Raw genomic sequence first — 19,323 nt, forward strand, 5'->3', positions numbered from 1 at the left:
CGAAACCAAAACAAGCGTATTTAAAAAATATGTTTATTTCTTCTTTTCATTTTGTGGGAAATCAATCTCAAAATAATTTTGCTCTTATTTTTCTTTAATTCTTTCAAATACGATTTCCTACTTGAAATAATACCGCTTACAGTTGGAGAAGAGGGACCACCATTCCGCCGGGGCGCCAATAAAACGGAAGTAGACAAGATAAATAGTTTTATTCGTTAGAGATGTTATTTCCGAGGTGACATTCCCAGAAACCTTTGTCAGCCGTAAACATTGCTCGGTTCACTGCGTGTGTTTACCGGAATGCCAGAATTCGCCAAGCAGACGACTCAAGTGTATTTACGAGCGGTTAGCGCTTAAACGGGCAGCCATTATTCACTATGACATTACAAGAGAAATGTATTTAATGATGTCTGTTCAATCCATTCAATTGGAATTTACCAATTAATTAAACTTTCCAAACATAGCTACCATGACCACGAATTTGTTCCGTGCGTTGAATGGATGTCACTGGCTTGTCATGTCTCTTGCGCTGTTAAGTCTCAATCTGAAAACACATTGCTTGCGGTCCAGCACCACATTCGTCACTATCGTTTGGTTCGCTCTACAGTAGATTGTCTTACCCGTGCTAACTCGTCTGTCGGACAAGCGGTCTGCTTCAACGAACAATTGAAGGAATGGATTGAAATTGGACATAAAATAAATCGGAAGACTTGAATGCCTTGATTGCTTGAAATAGATGTGGACTCATAAAATAAAATAAAAATTGTGGATCGACGATTTGTTTCTGTGGCTAAGGTATCTAAGCGCACGATATAGAAAGGTGTCCCCAGATTGTAAAAAAGTGCATGTGTGATTGGATTGGATTGGGTCTGTGTCAGTTAGGCAGATTTGTAAAGAATAAGGCAAGCAGGTTTTACCGTAATGGATAAAATAGGCACACGGGCCCGTTTGTTGACTCAATATGACATTGTTGCGTCATCGATTTTGTTTTTACGATTGTTACGAAAATACAAAAAATGTAAGTTATTTATCTTATTGTTTTAATTTTCCACTGAATCCAAAACACAAAGTTGTATCGTTAGATTACTTTTATTCATTTATGGAGCAGTTATTTACGGTATACAAAAAAATGACCGTGTGTGTTTGATGCCTGTTTTTGCAGTAACGAGTCTATAGAACGTGCAAGGTTTTGGTGGTGAAGGAAAGCCGGAGTACCAGGAAAACAACCACCGACCTACGGCCAGTACCTGGCGACTGCCCCACGTAGTGGAGGGCTGGTGGTAGCAGAGTGTCAGACGCCTTAACCACTTGGCTACCGCGGCCTCTCCAGATTGGATCATTTTACCGAAATGATATATTGAATTGAAATTATTATGGGAAATCAAGAAAGGAAAATGCTCGACTAAAGTAGTATTAATTACATTATTAATAATTACAAAATCATTACAGAAACACCGTTATAGAAACAAATGTCAGGCTACAAATTAAATAAAAAAGGGAAAGAAAAAAAAAGAAGAAAAAAAATATATTCAGCACAGAGATATTGCTTATATTGCTTATCAATTTTTTATGAACGTCTCAGTACGGTCGAGAAAATGATGTATATATCTCCTTTGTTCATTCTGTTTTAAAGCTATCGTTGATATCGTCAGGATGCACTGTCGATTAACCTCAAACATCAAAAGCTTTAGGATTTTATCATTCTCAGTTTTCTCCACGATACCTATCTTATAAACGGGTTCAATTAGGTTTGCGGTTAGCCAACTGAAAAGTTCTTTCGTAAGAAAATTGATTGATATTTATCAAATCTAAATATCGAAAATGTCCTCCATTATCTTACGACTGATCTGATGGCTGTAGAGATTACCTAAATCACATTGTGTATTTGATTTGAAAAGTGCATTTCCTTTAAAATTGTTATTTTGATCACATTTTCATGTTTTTTTTCGTTCTTTTGATTTTTGTTTTATTTTAACAATTTTATGAAATTCATTCAATATCAGTGATATCTGAAATGCTTCTGTGCAAAAAAACGTTAACACATAAAAGCACGTTTGCATCGTGGTTACATAATCCTGTATTACCAACAGTATTTACTTCATAGTAAAACAGCATCAATATGTTCCAAGTCGCACTATTTATTTTCTTCATTCCTCCATGACTTGTTGAATAATTCTTTTGTCATAATGTCTTATAAAAGAATGTAATGATATGAAATTGACATTGTGTGCGACGTGACACGACAGACATGCATCACATTATAGTATGACGGCAATACCACGAAACCTGTCAACTATCTTATCTAGTTGGCGGATTTGGCTGTTGGATGACTAGTAATTGAACAAGGGAAGAGGCATGTATGTCTTCTTCAACACGAGACTGGTGGAAACTGTTGAACACTTCTACTAATTTTTCAACCAAAAAATCGAATATACCAACATTGACGCATGATAATGTAAAATATGTAGATGATAGTCAAAAAGCAGAACTTTTAAATAAATAAATAAATATTGTATTAGGCAGCCGACAATTGATACAGTACCTGATTACATACCTAATTTGCCTAATAAACTAGAAAATATTTATAATATAAGTGAACAGGATGTTAAAGATGTTATGTGTATGTTACAGATTTCTAAAGCTTCGGGTCCGGATAATATAATCCAAGAATTGTTAAGGAAGCAAAATTAGAAGTTATCACTACAAATCTCACTAAATTGTTTATCAAATCTTTAAACGGTGGTAAATATCCTCTCATTTGGAAAGTTGCAAATGTCACACCTGTATATAAAAAAGGTAATAAATCTGTTGTATCAAATTATAGAACTATATCTTTGAAAAGTATTGTTGGTACACTAATGGAAATACGTATTTTTAAACATGTATATAATTTTCGTAGGGACACAATCACGAAAAATCAGCCTGGCTTCACACCTGGGGATTCTGCAATTAATCAGTTACTAGACATTGCAAACAATATTGGGAGGGCATTGGATGCGGGTAAAGAACTTATAGCGGTATTCTGTGACATAGGTAAAGCATTTGACCGAGTTTGGCATAGAGGTCTTACATTTATCTGTAATTTAAAGCTGCAGGTATTTCAGGAAATTATTAGCTTTGTGTGAAAATTATTTATCCAACAGAAGTCAAACAGTTGTAGTAAATGGGAATTCTTCAGATTCTCAAAATATTAAAGCAGGTTTACCACAGGGTTCAATCTTATGTCCATTGTTTTTTTCTTATATATATAGATGATATTGTAAGTGACATTGATTAAACTATTTGAGGATGATACTGCATTAAACATAACTGTTGACAATACTGTAACTGCTGTAAATACTTTCAATAATGATCTTTCTAAAATACAGTCAGATATGAGCAGATGAATGGTTAGTGAAATTCAACCCGGATAAAACCGAACCACCATTAATAAGTAGAAAGACTACACCAGTAAATTACAATTCAAAACTAAGAATGACATTGATATCGCTACAGTAACAATTAGGAGTATGGGTGTCCGATAACGGTGCATGGAATATTCACGTTGACTACATATCAAAGAAAAAATCACCAAGATTTCATGTACATTGTAGCTGTACTTCGAAAACTTAAGAAACACTCTCGACAGGAATTCTCTCAAAACTATATTTTTTGCTTTTAACAGACCTATTCTCGAATATTCTGATGTGATTTGGGACAATATTCCTAACTATCTATGCCAAAACTTAGAAAATATTCAAATTGAAGTTACCAGAATAGTAGCAGGTGCAACTAAACTATCTTATTGTAATATATCTTATTACAGACGTAGATCTAATCTAATTCTGTGATTATATAACGATGTGGGCTGGGATAAACTAGATAAAAGACGTGAAAATCATAAAATCATACAATTTCATAACATCTATCATAATAAATCTCCAGCGTATCTATTAAACGTAGTTCCTAGAAAAATATCAGAAAGCCATAGTCACAACACAGATGGAATTCCAATCATTTACTTTCAATTAGATGTAGAACCAACTTTTACAAAGACTCGTTTTTGAACTCCTCAATACAATGATGGAATGCATTACCTTTAGATATTCGTGAAAATCCGTCAGTGAATGTTATTAAAAGATTTCTCCAAAAAGATAAAATAGTGGTCCCTACATATTTCAATATTGGAAGTAGAAACCTACAAATACTACATACAAGATTAAGGTTAAAATGTAGTAATTTGAAACAACACCTATATACGAATGCATAAGAAATTTAGAGGTAAACCCATTATGTAGATGCGGACTAGTTAAATGTAGGAACCACTTTTTACTCATATGTAATAATTACACCAGAATAAGACAAAATACTATCAATAGCTTAAACATTAACCTTACTGAAAATACTATACAATGGGGAAGTACGTAATATGCAAAACAGAAGAACAAAGAAATTATTTTGCCAGTTCAGAATTTTATCAAACTCAGTAAACGGTTTAGTTTATCCTTATTTGTACTATGTTCATGTACCACCTTATTATTGTAGTTATTGTTCTAAATAGTTTCTACATCAATTATATAATCTATTATTGATAATTGATTTTAAGTCTAATCAAATGTGCATCAAATTTAATGTTTCAATTTACAGTTCACCACCTGTAAAAAATATTAAGTTAAACTTTATCTTATACAAATTACTATGGTTATTTAGGTGTCAACAGTCTCGAAGAATTATTTGCCTGTAATATATACTTGGGAGAGGAGTTAATATAAGCTCTAAGCTTGTTTTCCAATCCCTGTGTAAGTATATGTGTGTAACATTGAGTAAATAATGTTTAAACTAAGGGAAGAGGCATATGATATTTAGATTATAAACGCGATCTTCAACTACACATTCAAATTAATTCATTGACAATACATTTGAACGATGCATAGGGATATATAAACTGACACCACACTTAAATTCGGAATTAAGGCATCACTATTTTAGCTAATAAAACAATCCTCAAAAGGTTAGTCATTGACACCAAAATAGTTCTGTTGTAGTTTGTCGCTCATAAAGTAACTCCCTTTAATTTCATTTTAGATATAATATTAATGGTGCCTGGCCAGGGACAAACAGCTGGTTATGTAGCCCAGTTGGTTAGACAGACTGTTAGGTGACTGGAATTAAGTCCAGGGTCTTAATCTGGTCCGGACTCGTTGCATTTTTAAGGATAATTTCAGTATTGTTTCTTTCATCATTGTTATTTTGGCGTTAAACAAAAATGTTAGGCATGGGTTTCTTTTAGAAATTATTCAAATAAGGTATCGACAAGCAGATTGAAAATAAACAAACAAAAACTAAACAAAAAGAAAACAAAAAATCGATTTCATAGACACAGTTGTTGGATTAGGGACAGTCATCCATATATGAACATTGTTATGTGATATTCAGGTAGATGCGTTTTACAAATTTCGCTTCTCAGTGACCCTTAAGCTTTGCTATCGGCAGAAAACGTCGAATACATCTCTCTGGTTAGAGATATATAGATTGTGTCGTGCATGTAGGTCGTGTATTCCTTAACAGATACAGGTAAATGTTCATCACGAAATTGAGAATAAAACCTAACCATCCATAACGACAACTAACAGGTGTATTGCCAGTTCGCACGCAAACGCTTGCAGAACACAAGCATTTATCAGCAGCATTAGATCAGCGGAAAACGGTCTGTGAAAATCTTACCCCTTGTGCTAAGTCCTCTGGGGCGAATTTGACGATGTGATCCGTCAGATACAATTAATAGAATATTGTATGGAGTAGTAATATCTATGTATAACGTTATTTCAAAGGTAATCGAATGTGTTTGGTTTCACAAACTACGAAGGCAGCGCATTAAATCGATTTTCAATACATCTGTACCGTCTGTGAAAATATTCAAGTAAATAATTAATACTTCAATGGGTTTTTGAATAAGTACACTATGCGGCAACAATAGGCGTGCACTAGAGACTCTCATCCTGAGCATTATTGATACTCCTTAACTGCCTTTAAGTATGTCCGGTTACAGTTTACATGGGGCAGGCTTTCGAATTGATCTGTGTTAAAAAATCGTCTTGTTTTGACACAAACGTTTCTGTGACTTTTGAAACTAATCAGAAACCTCGGCATAGTTATTTTAGATAGATGAAACCCATCATTTGTTGTCTCATTATTTACGTTATGTGAAATCTGATACCATGCATTTACATGAAGGCCCGTTCCATCATATCCCTCCCTGTGGATTCCGGAAAGAATTTGACTACTGTAGTCCAGTACTGCTAGTATTGGAAAGGCGACTAATATAAAGCTCTCTGCGATAATGGGGGTTTCCTCCGTGGTTTCTGCTAAGGGAATAAAAGAAAATAATTTCATAGGCATTTAGATCTCCTAAGTTGAGCTTGTGAGTGTGTACTGATTTATGTGGCAGTATTATATATTCGGACTGACTTAAGTGGAGCTCGATCACTACAGATTCTGAAAACATCTTTAGTGTCCTTTGATGTAGGAACATGAAGGAAACAATTGATCCATAACATCCTTTGTTTTATTGGAATCTTTTTTTCTTTCATATGTCTACAGTTGTTTTTTGGCATTCCCACTGTTTGCCAAAATTCAAGTCTTAACAATGATTCTTTGGTGTGTTTAAATGATATGTGACCACCATTCTCTGTCCTAGCCTTTCTAACTACTACCATTCTATGCCCTGAGCTGATGGACACATTGTTATTCCCTTTCAATGCTAAGGGTAGTCGTCTGGCGCAGTCGATAGCACACTCGCTTTTCACAAAGACGGCCGGGGTTCGACTCCTCGACCGTACGTGAGGAGGTATTAAGAAACCTGCCAAACCACGAAGGATTTTGTCTTGGTATTCCGGTTCACTCCAACAAGCAAAATGTCCCTGCTCGCTTTCATCCAGGACAACCAGAGGGGTTAATATGAATTGTAATAACCTTTTTCATAATTGTAGTGAAATAAATAAAATTTATATTTGGCGATGCGTTGTAAAATTGTCCTGACAAGGGATCGCAAATGTTGTCTTCTGCAAATTTAACGGATACTCAACCTATGTCAGCACCAGGCTGCTACACGTACCTAAGGTTAGATATCACCATGTCATTACTATCCTATTTAAAGATTAATGGTAAGTTTGAGTTCGGTATTATAATTACTCACGAGGCTTATTTACATAATCATTGCAAACTATATACAGCAGACAAATATTGACGTCAATATGACGTCATAGATTAATAATTCCACTGTTATGAATGAAACCGAACATTCTCTTGCTGTGATATCATATCCCGAATACTTGTCAATAATGTTAACGATTTATGACCTAGTACGAGGCTTTGTTTTAAACCACACCTAATCTTCACATGGTTTTAGTGGTAGGACATAGTTTTGGAATTCAGATTTATTGAACACTTTCGCACATTTGTTTGGAAACGTTTCCTTTTCACTCAACACGTGGGCACGCATGTCCTGAGACTGCATTGTCCAATATGAAACCTCAAATACAACGCTGCGGGATGGTTACCCGGACACACAATGCGTATATATAAGTTAAGTGTTTGTACAGTGCTGTCGAAGATCAACCTTTTATTAACCCAGCTCTGATTTGCGTATATATGCTTGTTATTGGAAGTCGATCGAGTTCTAACGATACAGATTTGTATTAGGACATTTCCAAACGTTTTCGATTGCTACTTGTATAAAAAAGGCCATTCGAGTTCGCTCATAAAGTAGTTGGAATCATTCAGCATTGAAGCCCTGATATTCAGTGACAGGACAAATTGATTTTACTTGTCAGCGGCAGTGGTTCGTAAAAACATTGGACAAATTCTATAGCTCATATTGGAGTGTTAATTGAATGACGGCTGAACAGGTAACGCGCTCATAAAGGTGGACGATCTATGTTTAAGCAGTTATATGCTAAAGTACATCACAGCGTGTGAGGGATCGAGTGTTTGGAAGGAAGCGTGGGAGCGAGGGTGGTCCATAGTCAGCATCTGGCGCGATTGCCAGTGTGGGAGCTATATCACTTGACAAGTGATCTCCACGAGACAACCAAGGTCTACCATCAAGCCCTGATTGTGATCAGAATATAATTATATCTGATTGGAATAATACCACAAAGACAGCAATTTATTATTTTGCAGGATTTCTATAGCAAAACTGTAAGTATTTATTTATAAATAATATGTAATGTTATCTGTTAAAATATAACAACAATTATTTTAAGCTTCCGTTTGTGAAAAAATACCTGGGATTTTCTATTTGCATCCTGATCACTATCTTTGAAGGTGTTTTTTTAGCTGTTGATGAATTGGATCAGTATGTTATATAAGACAATATCTCATACCTGGGTCAGTTTGCGATAAAAAAAGTTTTAACTTTATTTAAAAGATTTAGTAGCTATTTAAATTCGTTACCGAAAATTGAAATAAACACGCGCAAAGAAACCTGCTACTGTGAACTATCCTGAAAACCTGCCATTTGGAGATACCTGTACTAGTATACTGTATACAGGATCAAATGTGTGTGATTGGAAGTGGATGTCGAGGTAGGGGGAATATACGCTTAATTTGTTTAAAAAAATATAAATCGTTTTGCAATATTCAGAGTAATGTATAGATGTGCTCTAGACGATGAAGTCTTATGTAAATAAATAATGAATGTGAATTCACCTGTGTTAGTAATTATATTGTGTCAAAGAGTTTGCTCGTATGCGTAAATGGGAACACAAAGCTAAGGAATTGTAACGAACATTTTGTTTATTACAGGGCTGGAAATTTTAATTATCAAAGTGTACAATAAAAGTGCACATTTTAATGTAAACTCCACCAAAATAACATTAGTAAAATGTTCGCGATTTAAAGAACTGTTTAATAATACACATAGACACTGATGCAAGTTATGACAGTGTATTATTAGCTTCAACGGAAATCGAGGTGAATGGTAATATAAATAGTATCCTTATACCTTGCTACTGTGCAATGTTTGAGCGAGGATTCCCCCTTGCTACCCTCCGTCTTTTCTTGTTGTGTTGTTAATACAATACTGATGCAATGTTTGAGCGCAGACTCATCCTTGCTACCCGCCGTCTTTTCTTGTCGAGTTGTTAATTACATAACTGTTGCAAGGTTTGAACAAGGATTCCCCCTTGCTGCCTGCCATCTGTTTTTGTCGAGTTGTTTAAACACTACTGATGAAAGGTTTAAGCTAGGATTCCCACTTGCTGCCTGTTGTCTGTTCTTGTCGAGTTGTTTAAACACTACTGATGAAAGGTTTAAGCTAGGATTCCCCCTTGCTGCCTTGTGTCTGTTCTTGTCGAGTTAATAATTCACTACTGATGCGAGGTTTGAGCAAGGATTCCCCCTTGCTGCCTGCCATCTGTTCTTGTCGAGTTGTTAATACACTACTGATCGAGGTTTGAGCAAGGATTCCCCCTTGCCTTCAGTTGTCTGTTCTTGTCGAGTTGTTTAAACACTACTGATGCCAGGTTTGAGCAAGGATTCCCCCTTGCTTTCTGTTGTCTGTTTTTGTCGAGTTGTTTAAACACTACTGATGAAAGGTTTAAGCTAGGATTCCCCCTTGCTGCCTTGTGTCTGTTCTTGTCGAGTTAATAATTCACTACTGATGCGAGGTTTGAGCAAGGATTCCCCCTTGCTTTCTGTTGTCTGTTTTTGTCTAGTTGTTTAAACACTACTGATGAAGGGTTTAAGCGAGGATTCCTCCTTGCTGTCTGCCGTCTGTTCGTGTCGAGTTGTTTATGCATTATTGATATGAAGTTTGAGCGAGGATTCCTTCTTGCTGCCTGCTGTCTGTTTTTGTCGAAATGTTTAATTCACTACTGATGCGAGGTTTGAGCAAGGATTCCCCCTTGCTGCCTGCCGTCTGTTTTTGTCGAATTGTTAATACACTACTGATGCGAGGTTTGAGCAAGGATTTCCCCTTGCTGCCTGCCATCTGTTTTTGTCGAAATGTTTAATACACTACTGATGCAAGGTTTGAGCAAGGATTCCCCCTTGTTGCCTACTGTTTGTTTTTGTCGAGTTGTTAATACACTACTGTTGCGAGGTTTGAACAAGGATTCCCCCTTGCTGCCTGCCGTCTGTTTTTGTCGAATTGTTAATTCACTACTGATGCAAGGTTTAAGCGAGGATTCCCCCTTGCTGCCTGCCATCTGTTTTTGTCGAAATGTTTAATACACTACTGATGCAAGGTTTGAGCAAGGATTCCCCCTTGTTGCCTACTGTTTGTTTTTGTCGAGTTGTTAATACACTACTGTTGCGAGGTTTGAACAAGGATTCCCCCTTGCTGCCTCTCGTCTGTTTGATTTGTTGATGTAGTGTTCTTGCCAGGGTTCAACTTGTTTCTTGTTACCGTCTTCTACATTTGACTGTTTCGGGCCATATTAGAACTAAGGTTCATCCATACCTCCTGTCGTCTCTTCGGATCGGCTATTTGTATAATACAATGTTGATGTAGTGTTCGGGTCAGGATTCCTCCTTGTTCCTTGTTACCCTTTGCCACTTTCAACTATCTCAAGGTCATATTATTTAAGGGTCTGTCTGTTTGACTTGTTTCTCTTCGCCATGTATAACCGTGAGTTCACGTTACTTTCTGTTGCTTTCTTTTTGTTTTCACTTGGTATTTTTCCATTATATTTGAGCCAGGATTTCCCTTAATTCGTATTGCCGTCTGTTTGCTCCGACAGTGTGGTTCTGTTTCGTCCTTGTTTGCTTTTATGTTACTTTTCATTAAATAAATACCGTTAACAACTATCGGCAGAAGTGATATTTAGGAATTCAGTACAACAATATCAGATCACACGAGAGCTTTGTTTCGGCAGAGTTTTTAATACAGGCTAATCAAAGAAATGGCGTAAGAAAGCAAGCATGTACTTTAAGACCATTACAGGTCAAATTTAATAGAGCTGCGAAGGAAATATGATTAAATGAAACATTGAGGACGTGCATGTATATACAGCACACATTCGTTACACTCTTTGTCTCAACAAATGTGTAAATAAAGATATTTGAGGATATTTTAGTAAAGCATACAATAATCTATTTACAAAAAAGTACTGGAAAATGAAGCAATGTACATGACACCGAGGTCTTCTACTTATTTTTGAAACCAGTTTCTCTCTTCTCGAATCATTTTAATCACTCTTGCTGGCCTGGATGGAAACCCCAGGTGGTCATAATACAAATAATGCAGGCCATACTATCAAATAAAGTTGTCTGAATTGATATATAAAATATGTCAAAATGACGAGATTAGCCTTTCACGTTTGATTTCATTATATTTTTCGAGCAGAGGTTATTTATTTTCTGAAAAAACGTGTTTGTGGATGTAGCTGACATAGTATTTCAATGTTTTCTTCTTTTACTAGAAAATAATATTCTTTCTGAAAATGATGTGTAAAGAAATGTTCTCTGTGTACGATTTTGGTCTCAAATATTAGTTTGATTTTAATGATGAACACCGAATATTATATCCATGCACCTAATGATAAAATTATGTTCTATCTCTGTAAAGACGTCTTGTCATAAAACCGTATAAAATATGCAAATGTCTATATATATGCATGTGTTTACGTACGTAGGAAGCCTTATCCTTTTGATCTTTGAACGTAAATGATGTGAGGTGAATCGTCGATGTCTTCATGTTAGATCATTAATAGCCATACAGATCTTAATCGACACGGATGCGCAGGGATATGTGAAGAAGTCGACGCTTCGGTAAATGAATTAGTCGAGCGGTAGACAAAAAGTCACGTGATAGATCTGATGACAATGTGGCAGGGGCTCCACTTATAAACAAAATGTCACGTGATATATATGTTGACAAGGTGACAGGGGCTCGACTTGTAGGAAAAAAGTCAAGTGATATATCTGATGACAAGGTGACATGGGCTTCACTTATAGACAACATGTCACGAAATAGATCTATTGTCAAGATGACCACAGGCTCGACTTGTAGATAAAATGTCTCATGATACATCTGGTACAAGGTGACACGGGCTTGATTTGTCGACAACATGTCACGTGATAGATATGATGACAAAATGACACGGGCTCGACTTGTGGACAAAATGTCACGAAATAGATCTGATGACAAGGTGATATGCGCTCGATTTGTAGACAAAATGTCACGTGCTAAATCTAATGACAAGGTGACGCGGGCTCAATTCGTAGACAAAATAACCCGCGATAAATCTGATGACAAGGTGACACGGGCTCAATTCGTAGAAAAAATGTCACGTGATAAATCTGATGACAAAGTGACATGGGCTCAATTCGTAGACAAAATAACCCGCGATAAATCTGATGACAAGGTGACACGGGGTCAATTCGTAGACAAAATGTCACGTGATAAATCTGATGACAAGGTGACAGAGGCTCAATTCGTAGAAAAAATGTCACGTGATAAATCTGATGACAAAGTGACATGGGCTCGATTTGTAGAAAAAATGACACGTTTGTGGTAAAAGCAACATACATTGTATTATACATTTTTGGACAAAGTAATACGGACTCGACTTGTAGACATTGTGTCATATTATAGATTTGTGGGCAATGTGACACGGGCTCGATTTGTAGACAAGCTGTCACGCGATTTTTGTTTTATTAAATGCACGAGTTCAACTCGTTGAACAATGATCGAACCTCATTTTATTCAGATGTATTGTGGTTGTCGAAGTTATTCGTATTTCTTGGTTAGGCGATCTTGTGCTGTTTTTTTGAGGCCGGGATATATATAAGACACTTTTTGTTAATATTTCAACTGCTGACTTGTACAAGAATCTGTGTGTATTTAATTGTCATTCTTTATAACAAGGCATGTTTTGTTACACTATACTACATTACCTAATTCAAATTTACATTACCTTATTCATTTAAACAATAACTGGTTGTCTGTATGTAATTATTGTTGATATAATTACAAGTGGCCTCTGGCAAATCCCATAAAACCCGTATTTGCCAGAGGCCACTTGTATTTATATCAACAATAATTACATCCAAACAACCAGGTATTTTTTATATTTACATATTTTTCTTTTTTAAGACATATTTCTACAAAAACCATTTGCCCTGCCTCAAAATACATTTCAGGCGGTCATTTTGTTTGTTTACATATTCCTACATCTGAAACATGCAGTTGTAATTATCCAAACAACCAGGTATTTTTTATATTTACATATTTTTCTTTTTTAAGACATATTTGTAATGGGACGGCGCGGGGGCAAATGTAAAAATACTGATATAACCGAAATCATACTCACCTTACTTGATTCATATGCCACCTCGCCTAATCCATAATCACCCATTGTAATACATACTCACCTTACATATTTCATATTGCATCTTTCCTGCTTGTATAACCTAATTCATAATTTCTTATATAACTCACGTTTCACCTTACCTAATGTATGCTTACCTTACCTTATTCATATTCACTTTACCTAATTCATACATACTTACCTTATTCCTGCTCACCTTATCTAATTCTTACTCACCTGACCTAATTCATAATTATCTTATATAATTCATGTTTCACCTTACCTAATGCATACTTACCTTACTTATTCATACTCACCTTACCTAATTCATACTCACCTTACCTAATTCATACTCGCCTATTATTCATATTTCACCTTACCTAATTTCTGCTTACCTTACCTTATTCATACTCACCTTACCTAATCCATACTCACCTTACATATTTCATATTGCACCTTTCCTGATTCATATTTCACCTTATATTACCTAATTCATAATTATCTTACATCAGTCATATTTCACCTTATTTAATTCTTATTCACCTTACCTTATTCATACTCACCTGACCTTATTCATATTTCACCTTACCTAATTCATACTCACTTTGGTTCATCATATATTTAACTTAAACTGATTCATAATCACCTTACCTGATTCGTATTTTACCATTAATAATTCATGCTTACCTTACCAAATTCCTATTTCGACTTGCCTTATTATTACCTAACAATCTTTAATTCATAGTTCACCTAATTCAAATTCCACCTTACTTTATTCATACGTGCCCTTGCCTAATTAATACCTAATTCATACTTTTAATATTTACCTGGACTTATTCACATTTCACTTGACATATTTCGCATTTCACTTTACCTAATTCACTTTTCAACCTTTATTTATTTATTTTATTTATATTTAACCTTAACTTATTCATGTGTCATCTTATCTTTTTACTTTTTAACTTTGTTTATATTTGACTTTACATAATTCGCATTAACTTGACCTTATCCATATTTCATCTAACTTACTTCATTTTTCATTTGACTTCACTTAATTCATATTTAAGCTTACCTTATTCATATGTTAACTAACCTATTTGATACATCGCCCTTACCTAACATCACCCTACGTAACTAAAACATCACATCTCCCTACCGTATTCATATGTTAGCTTACCAAGTTCATACCTTTCCTTACCTAGTTCATAAATCACCAAACATAATGCAAACATCACCTCTCCTTACCTCATACACCCCCTCATCTTATTCCTACATCCCATTACAGTGTACCTAATCTATACATTACATCACATAATTCATACATCACCGAAGAACACATTAACTTTGGTAATTGAAACAGAACTAAAAACATACACTCTAATAATCAGACAACTGTTCATAATCTTCTATCGTGTTTGATCACAGCTAGTATGTTAAAACCTTGACGGTGTTCGACTGGAAACGTTGGTCCCTTTAATTAACACCTATACGTGTACAGATGGCGATTTGTCACTATGTTAGCCAGGTAGTGTGATTTATTGGTTTATCGCGATGAATTATCGAATCAGGTGCTGGAGTCGAGTGTAAGGCACCGAGAGGGGAACAATATGGGTTTAGAAGACTAGTAGATAACGAGTACAAAAGAAGCATTCCTTCACATTTCATCAGCATCGCGTTCACTTATACTCATGGTTATTTTCCCCGTGGATGCGTCATATTGATTAAACAACTACTTATGGTTGGTTTCGTACACGAGACCATTCGATTTTTTTTGATTTTTTTTTTTTTAATATTCCTAATTTAATAAGAGATAAATGTTATTGTACATGTTGTATACATAACCCATGTTTCATACATGAACTGTGCTTGTATACCGTCTGTATATACTAGATATACCGTACATACTTTATTTTACGTTCTTAACGTATTTGGCCCCATCCATGTGATGTATATATTTTCAGAAATGCTAAATTTTGCCATTGCGTTTCAAATGAACAAAACACTTGTCCACGATATATTAAAATTTGTGTTTGACTTATTTCACGAGTTAAACCGAAAAAAATACGGCTCGTATAATATATGTAATCTTCAACGCTAAAAGTACATACATTTTGGTTTAGGTGACAGCTGTTCTAAAACGTTCACAAAAGTATTTCAGAACTACTGTAAACGTATTGGTTTTATTGTGGAACTTCATATTCTCATTCATACGTTCCACTACATGTGCTGGTCGTTCCAACAATGTTAACTTTCATTATGTGGACATATTGTTAATTAAAACATGTTTCTTTAAAATAGCGTTTTATTGGAAACAAGTTAATGCAACAAAAATAATTCCTTTCATCCGGATTTCGGTTAGCAAAAGCATTAAAAACCTCACAGAAATAAGTTTGATTGCATGTAATTCAGATAACAAAATGCATGAAGCTACTAGTTTGTTAGCTTGGATAAAAGCTATGTTGAAAAAACAACTCAACCACTTTGTAAAATGAAAGGTAGGAAATTTGGAGAACAGGTATATATGAACCGAAACTTGCGATTAAAATGTCCGTTGCATTATTCACACGTCCCTTGCTATTGACTAGGTATCAGTTTAGGCATAACTTGATAATTTAGTAAACATTTGAAACAAATATTTATAGATTTCATTTTCAAATTTAAAATGTGCGAGTTCAGACAACTCCCGGTACGCTGGCACCCACTGATTCCATATATACGATAGCTCTATGAGCGAAGTTTCTTTTTCAGCATCTGAAAGCAGTACAATCGCCTTCGATCGCTGTATCAATTTCAAGCTAGTATCCACATCAAAGGTTCCCTCTCAATGGTTGAGCCCACTTTAAGATGATTTATATGGAACTTGAACGATATTCCTAACCTTCAACGTTGATTTCATCAATTCTCTAATGATTCAAACAGTTTGAACCGGGATTATATTATGGTCATTTTATGGCAAGCGATACCTTGGTAAATACACGCCAATGCAACGCCGGATCTGTTATCAAGAATTTGATATATGATAGCCCGTATTCATAATAAAATCTGAAGGACTTCTGTCAAAAGTGAATTGATGACGAAATATCGATTAATCATGTAAATTACCATAATAGAAATAGTCGATTTCGCTGTTAGTGACATGTGATCCTTGCATTGTATCATGTTATGTCGAGATATTGATTACCCCTTGTTCATTTCAATAGTAAGCATGGGGTATTCTATTTTGGTCGGGTTGGAATAGTACAAGTAATGCACATGTTTCATAACTATTAGCCATGTTACATTGTAGGTCAATGCCTAATGCTTTAAGTCTATTTGTAGATTTCCATCAAGCGGTCCATTACAGATTCTGTTTAAACACATCTTATGTTTCGATAATACGTATAGTTGTATGCATACGATATGAATCGAATTTGTTTTAACGTCCTTTGATGCGATGATTCTTTGACAATAACTGAAAGGGAACAAATACAAATTAGTGTCCCTCTCTATAATAGAATCAATGTCACATCAACACCCGTTCTCCATTGATAAAGAGGACAAAACAAGCACAGGAACAATTCACTGTGAGCAAATGCCAATTTACGTAAAATGCTGTACGAAATCGGGTGGGCGTGCGGAGTATAGAAACAAGGAAAATTACAATGATAAAGCAGTAATGACAAAATTGGAAATAATGTATAGTTCGGAACGACACTTACAGAGACGACACCATAACAAAAGGAAAGACATCACAAGCCGATATATGATAGGAACCGGAAACGGGTATTCGAAGTAATGTCTTGATGTAGTTTCTTAGTCAGCAATGTTCTAACACATGGAACATATCACGTATCCCGACAGATATTTAGTACAATGTAACCCCATATCTGCAACTTAGTGTGAAAGTAAAAATAATTTTAAATAAATAAAGATGTTTTATGTTAACAGTGACCATTTGCCTTGAACGCCCTTGGAAGTGACTTCCGGTGACAGCGAGTGACCTGGCAGAGACCGGTTGCTCTCCCTGCCGTGAGAGATGACGGTTCGGGAGGTTGTTTCCCCTGTAAAACTGCGGGACTGTCTTGCACGATGTCGACAGTCCCGGAAGTTGGTGCTCATCATTGTGTTCATCGCCTTGTTCCTGGACAACATGCTTCTAACAGTTGTTGGTGAGTGTACTTCAATACTATTCCTGTCAAATTCCGAGACGAAATATTGTTCTTAAATCTAAGATTTAAATCTAGTATCTGATATCTGAGGTGAACGTGTGGTTTACATTGTATCGTCGTTGTTTGTTTACTTTCCAAAATATTTTGCGCATTTCATTAAAACTTACGGAAGATTGGTTTTGCTTAGATGAAATCTTAAATAGTTTTGTTACAATTAGATAATATCGTTTTATTTGTATTCAATTCAAAAGTCTGTACTTAAAAATATTTAAGTAATTTCCTCTTAAGCAAGATCTTATTCTTTTTTTTATTCAAAATAGTTGGAAAGAGTGGAAAACTTAAAAGTAGAACTATTTCTTCTATAAATACATGAAGGTGGTTTAACTTTGGAACTTTTATTACATTCTAGAGAAGAAAATGTAACCAACCATTTTTTTTACTACCGTAATTAGCTGATCTCGTTTTATGAAATAAACCTTTCCCCTAATGTCTGAGTCTTGTACATACATCTGGATTTAACGGGTCCAAAACTTGTGTCTATTTGCAACTACAATGTCGAGGTCAACCATGGGAGGTAAGAATGTTAACCTATTTGTGACATACCTATAAACAGCAAAATAATGAAGGACAAATCATTAGATCAGCAATACGTTTTGTACAAATGTTTTTTTATATTGTAAATTGAGATTGTAGAAAATGTAGCATCAGTCACCATGCCATAAGCTTCAGGGCACTGTTGTTCAAAAGGTGATTAGCTTAATCACTGTTTGACGACATGTTTTAACCTGTAATAATTTGGTTAATAAACAAGAGAAAAAGTCGAAATTGTGTAAGTAATTTTACTCTTCTAAATATTTGCCCTCTGTAAAGTTTTAGCTTGGTTAATGGTTTTGATTTAAGGATACACAAAAAAAAATCTGGGCTTATCACTGATTATGCCAATTACCTCTTGAACAACTTCACCCAAAACTGAAGTGACTGATTTCATGGGAAAGATAGCGATAGCGTAGATAAGAGCATAAGGATGGACCCGAATTATCACAATAGGAGGATATTATCTATTTCTGGATTGCATGGTGTCCACACAGCAGAGGGCACGTTAAACAAGTCTCGATGTATAAAAATGACAATCACTTATGTAGAGACTGCCTCCCCTACAGATTATGTACCAATGAAACACTCTCATGGTATAAGCTATTGGTACAAGTCTAGGTATAATATAAATTACAGTATTGCAATTTTCTTGTATATTATAACCTTCGGTTGAATCTCACACTATCGATATTATAGAGACAAATTACTCATTTTTTCACATAGCTAACACTTTAGATTTCAAACCTTATTCAATTTTCAGTCATGTTTTTTTCTGTGTTTTAGTAACTCATGCACCGAAAAGTCAACTGCGATAACTACATCATTAATATATATGTTACTGTGTAAAGAAGATATTCTCATTTAATGAAAACACACTTAAAAATGGTCATTAAAACACCTGATTATTATTGTTTACAAGTAACGTAACAGCTACTTAAATCATCACTAACGTGTCATTATCTTCATTCATTATAATTAAGTAACAGTTTACATCTTCTTTGTTTCCAATACTTAATCCCGAGACATTCAAGTATAAGTTCTTTTTTGAAATAAATCCCTGGCTAGTTTTCCGACTTTTGAAAAATAAATTACGACTATTCACTTTTTTGTATGCATATTTTCATGTCTTATAAATATAAAGTCAATACACAATATCCAACCAAAACAACTGAACTATCCCGCATGGAAACATGGAGATAAAATATTAAAACAAATTGAGTAAGAATACACGAACACTGGCTTAAGGGGAGATAAGCAAGTGCACAAACTAAAGAATATTGGATATTATA

General features: G+C 35.1%; 2 protein-coding genes across 6 annotated transcripts in view; both read left to right on the forward strand.

Moving 5' to 3' along the window:
* LOC110462313 (synaptic vesicular amine transporter-like) overlaps positions 1-19,323 on the forward strand; it is a 121,804-nt gene that overhangs the window by 65,125 nt on the left and 37,356 nt on the right. For 4 of the 5 annotated variants that reach the window (XM_021516239.1, XM_021516236.1, XM_021516240.1 and 1 more), the window contains exon 2: positions 17,220-17,440. In XM_021516239.1, the coding sequence (XP_021371914.1) occupies positions 17,308-17,440 (133 nt within the window). In that variant the 5' untranslated portion in view covers positions 17,220-17,307. Of the gene's footprint in view, positions 1-7,553; positions 8,179-17,219; positions 17,441-19,323 lie in introns of those variants that run through there. The other variant, XM_021516237.1, reaches the window with a different exon arrangement.
* LOC110462293 (protein PIF-like) lies at positions 12,051-12,500 on the forward strand. Its single transcript, XM_021516204.1, has one exon. It carries the CDS (start codon positions 12,051-12,053, stop codon positions 12,498-12,500), a length of 450 nt encoding a protein of 149 aa, XP_021371879.1.

The sequence above is a fragment of the Mizuhopecten yessoensis genome, unplaced genomic scaffold (genome assembly GCF_002113885.1).
Source record: "Mizuhopecten yessoensis strain PY_sf001 unplaced genomic scaffold, ASM211388v2 scaffold10771, whole genome shotgun sequence".
Classification (NCBI taxonomy): Eukaryota; Metazoa; Mollusca; class Bivalvia; order Pectinida; family Pectinidae; genus Mizuhopecten; species Mizuhopecten yessoensis.